The sequence below is a fragment of the Cebus imitator genome, unplaced genomic scaffold (genome assembly GCF_001604975.1).
Source record: "Cebus imitator isolate Cc_AM_T3 unplaced genomic scaffold, Cebus_imitator-1.0 Scaffold698, whole genome shotgun sequence".
NCBI lineage: Eukaryota > Metazoa > Chordata > Mammalia > Primates > Cebidae > Cebus > Cebus imitator.
The window spans coordinates 332,407-335,878 of record NW_016108013.1 but is presented as its reverse complement, the minus strand read 5'-3'; the positions used below and the strand labels follow the sequence as shown (position 1 = coordinate 335,878).

Here is a 3,472-nt window from a genome sequence, read left to right as displayed (position 1 = left end):
TTTTTTTTTGAGTCAGGGTCTCACTCTGTTACCCAGGCTGGAGCATAGTGGTGTGATCAGGGCTCTCTGGAGCCTTGACCAACTCCCAGACTCAAGCAATTCTCCTGCCTCGGCCTCCTGTGTCCGTGCCACCATGCCCAGTTAACTTTTTTATATATGCTATAGAGATAGGGTTTCCCTATATTACCCTCACTGGTCTCAAGCTCTTGGACTCAAATAATCCTCCCACCTCAGCCTCCCAAAGATTATAGATACAAGCCACCATACCTGGCTATGATCTTATATAAGTTAAAATTCTTCAGGCTCAGGATAGCCTGGCAATATCAAACAAGGAAGTCTGCCATGAACTAATATACCTTAAGAGAAAATGGGACCTAGGAGAAAAAACTCTGAGCATGAGGGCAGATCAGCTGAGTTCTAGCTCTGGCCTTGGCAGTGACTTGTTGTGTGACCAGGGACAAGTCAGTACCCTCTGAAGATTTTCCACATTCTTTTGAGCTATAGCATACTGTAATTTGCTTCCCTGAGCCTTGTCCCTCCCAAAACAGTGTTGTACCACAGCATTTTCTTCTCCATATCCAGGATCCCTTCCTCAGAAGATATTAGAATAAGGAATCTACTTTTCTGTGGGGCCAGTAGTTTGGCTAATAGTGCAAAACATTCCAGGCAGCCAGATTATGGATGAGGGATGCTCAGGGAAGCACATCCTGGGTAGCAGAACTGCCAGATGCTCCCTCAACTACACCAGGCCTAGTGCCACTAGAACCTGAAAGGGGCTGCCCTAATATCCAACAACTTTATAAAGTCATCAGTACCCATCTAACACCCTGACAGAGGGAAACCACTAATAATGGCCTTATAGGCCAGGCACAGTGGCTCAGATGGGTGGATCACTTGAGGTCAGGAGTTCGAGACCAGCCTGGCCAAATTAGCCAGGTGTGGTGGTGTGGGCCTGTAATCCCAGCTACCCAGGAGGCTGAAGCAGGATAATCACCTGAACCCAGGAGGCAGAGGATGCAATGAGCTGAGCTCATACCACTGCACTCCAGCCTGGGGTGGAACAAGACTCAGTCTCAAAATAAAAATAAAATAATAATAATAATAATGGCCTTATAATTCTGTGTTTAAAAACTGAGAAAGAAATTCCAAAAGCTATTCCCTATCTCTAAAATAAAACAAATTCGGTGACACTAAACACCTCCAGTAACAACAGTGCTCCTGGATCATCTTCAATTATTTGGGAAACACCACTGAGGCCAATGCTGCCCCCTTTTCTAGGTTCTGCAGACTGAGCTCTTTTTAAGTTTTCTAAAGTAGCCTTACAAACTTGAAATGTAATCACCTTTGCACTTGTATTCTCCCATTTTATTCCTATGGATTAAAAATCCTCACAATTCAGACATATAAGTTGGAGAATGAAAAAAAAAATTTTTTTTAATCCTTACAACTAATTTGTAGATTGAGAATTATCATTGTAATTTTGAAGCTGAGAAAAAAGAAAGGGAGAGACTTGTCCAAGGTGACAAAGCAAGTCAGTGGCAGAGTTAGGATAAGAATATAGTCTCCTCGTGTCCAGACCAGGGCCCTTTCCATGAGACTCCATTCTATCAGAATTGCCTGTATATCTTCTAACAGAATCTTATCGCTCATGCATGCGATCAAAGCACTGTAGCAAATTAGCCCAAATATACCCAGTTTGAGCTTATAAACTCATTGAGGAATCAAGTTCAATTCTTAGTAGGCCTGATCCATGTATTTTTTTCAAACTTTAAAAACCAAGCGCTTAAGGGTAGGTGTGATCTCCAGCAGCGTATTTTCCTGCACACTCTGGCCCTGACTCCTTACCTGTCCAAGCAGTGTGGGAGAGGTAAACCTGAGTGATGAGTCGGTGCCGCCCTGGGCCAGGATTCCGGAAGTCTGCAGGCTTGGGGTGAATCAACTGAGCCTGGCCATCTGGATATAAGACCTAAAAAGAGGCAGAAGAGAGAGGAGTGTTTAACAAAAAAGATGATGACATCTGTTGTGAACCTCAAAACACAAGAAAGATGACACCAACTTTCCTAAGACTGCGCCTTGAGGGGAGGTCAACACTGTAGACGTTTCTATTCCCCTGCTCCAGCAAGAAGTAGTGTTCAGTAAACATTTCCTGAATTCATGGTGAATAAGTAATATGAACACAGTGTTTCTATTAAGCGCAAGGAGAGGTAAGAATATGAATTCTGACTATGAAAAGTGTTCTCTGGAAGCTTCACCAGAGGAGCACTCCTTCCCTGGCTGAATCATATCATGGCTCATCATCCATCACCAACCAACGGTATTTGGAGTTATTTTGCAACTGCATTCTCTCCACTAGATTTGAAGCAGCTAGGAAGTCATGTATCTGTTTCTTTCTACAGAGAGAATGCTCAGTGAAGAGTCCACTGAAATACATTGGCTGGTTCTTCAAGTCTCACAAGCTGCGAGAGTTCTTTCCTTAGCATCCTGGGGGACCTCCCAGTTCCCTGCGTAGACAGCCTACCACACCGTAGCGTACAAAGGAACTAGAGGAACAAATTAAGCTTATCCTAGGACCAGAACCTGCTCTATGTAAATATACTTGTGAAGGCAGAGTAGGGAACCACACAGGTCTTTCAATGTTGAAACTGTGGAAGGCATGTCCCACCCACTTAACTTATAATCCTTCATCTCTCCTGAGGTCACAGGGCCTCCCCTTGATTCTGCTCTTCTTTTTTTTAAGACAGGGTCTTACTCTGTCACCCAGGCTGGAGTGCAATGGTATGATTATAACTCACTGAAGCCTCAAACTCCGGGCACAAGTGATCTTCCTGCCTCAGCCTCCTGAATAGTGGGGATTACAGGCATGTGCCACCACGCCAGGTAATTTTCTTTTTAAACTTTTTTGTAGAGGATCTTGCTATTTTGCCCAGGCTGGTGTCTAACTCCTGACTTCAAGTGATCCTCCTGTGTCAGCCTCCCAAAGTGTTGGGATTACTGGCATGACCAACTGGGCCTGGCCTACCCTTATTTCTTTTTGTTTCTTTTTTGAGACAGAGGCTTGATCTGTCGCCCAAACTGGAGTGCAGTGGTGCAATCTCATCTCACTGCAACCTCTGTCTCCTGGGTTCAAGTGATTCTCCTGCCTCAGCCTCCCGAGTAGCTGGGATTATAGGCGCTCAGCATAATGCCTGGCTTATTTTTATATCTTTAGTAGAGATGGGGTTTCACCATGTTAGTCAGGTTGGTCTTGAACTCCTGACCTCAGGTGATCCTCCTACCTCAGTGTTGTGATTACAGGCATGAGCCACTGTGCCTGGCCTACTCTTATTTTTTCAAGCTGCTACTTCCCACTCTAGTTCTAGGCTCCAAGCTCCCAAGCCTGCTATAGCAGAAAGATGCAGATGTCTCCATTTCTTGATCCTTATTATCTTTAAAGACAAGTGCTTGGGTTTCTTTTTTTTTTTTTTTTTTTTTT

At 44.2% G+C, this 3,472-nt stretch overlaps 1 protein-coding gene across 1 annotated transcript in view; it reads right to left on the bottom strand.

Annotated features, from left to right (window-relative positions):
- The window catches only part of INTS4 (integrator complex subunit 4), a 127,479-nt gene that overhangs the window by 3,237 nt on the left and 120,770 nt on the right, over positions 1-3,472 (bottom strand). The window contains exon 21 of the mRNA XM_037734977.1: positions 1,846-1,966. Within this exon, the coding sequence (XP_037590905.1) occupies positions 1,846-1,966 (121 nt within the window). The remainder of the gene's footprint in view (positions 1-1,845; positions 1,967-3,472) is intronic.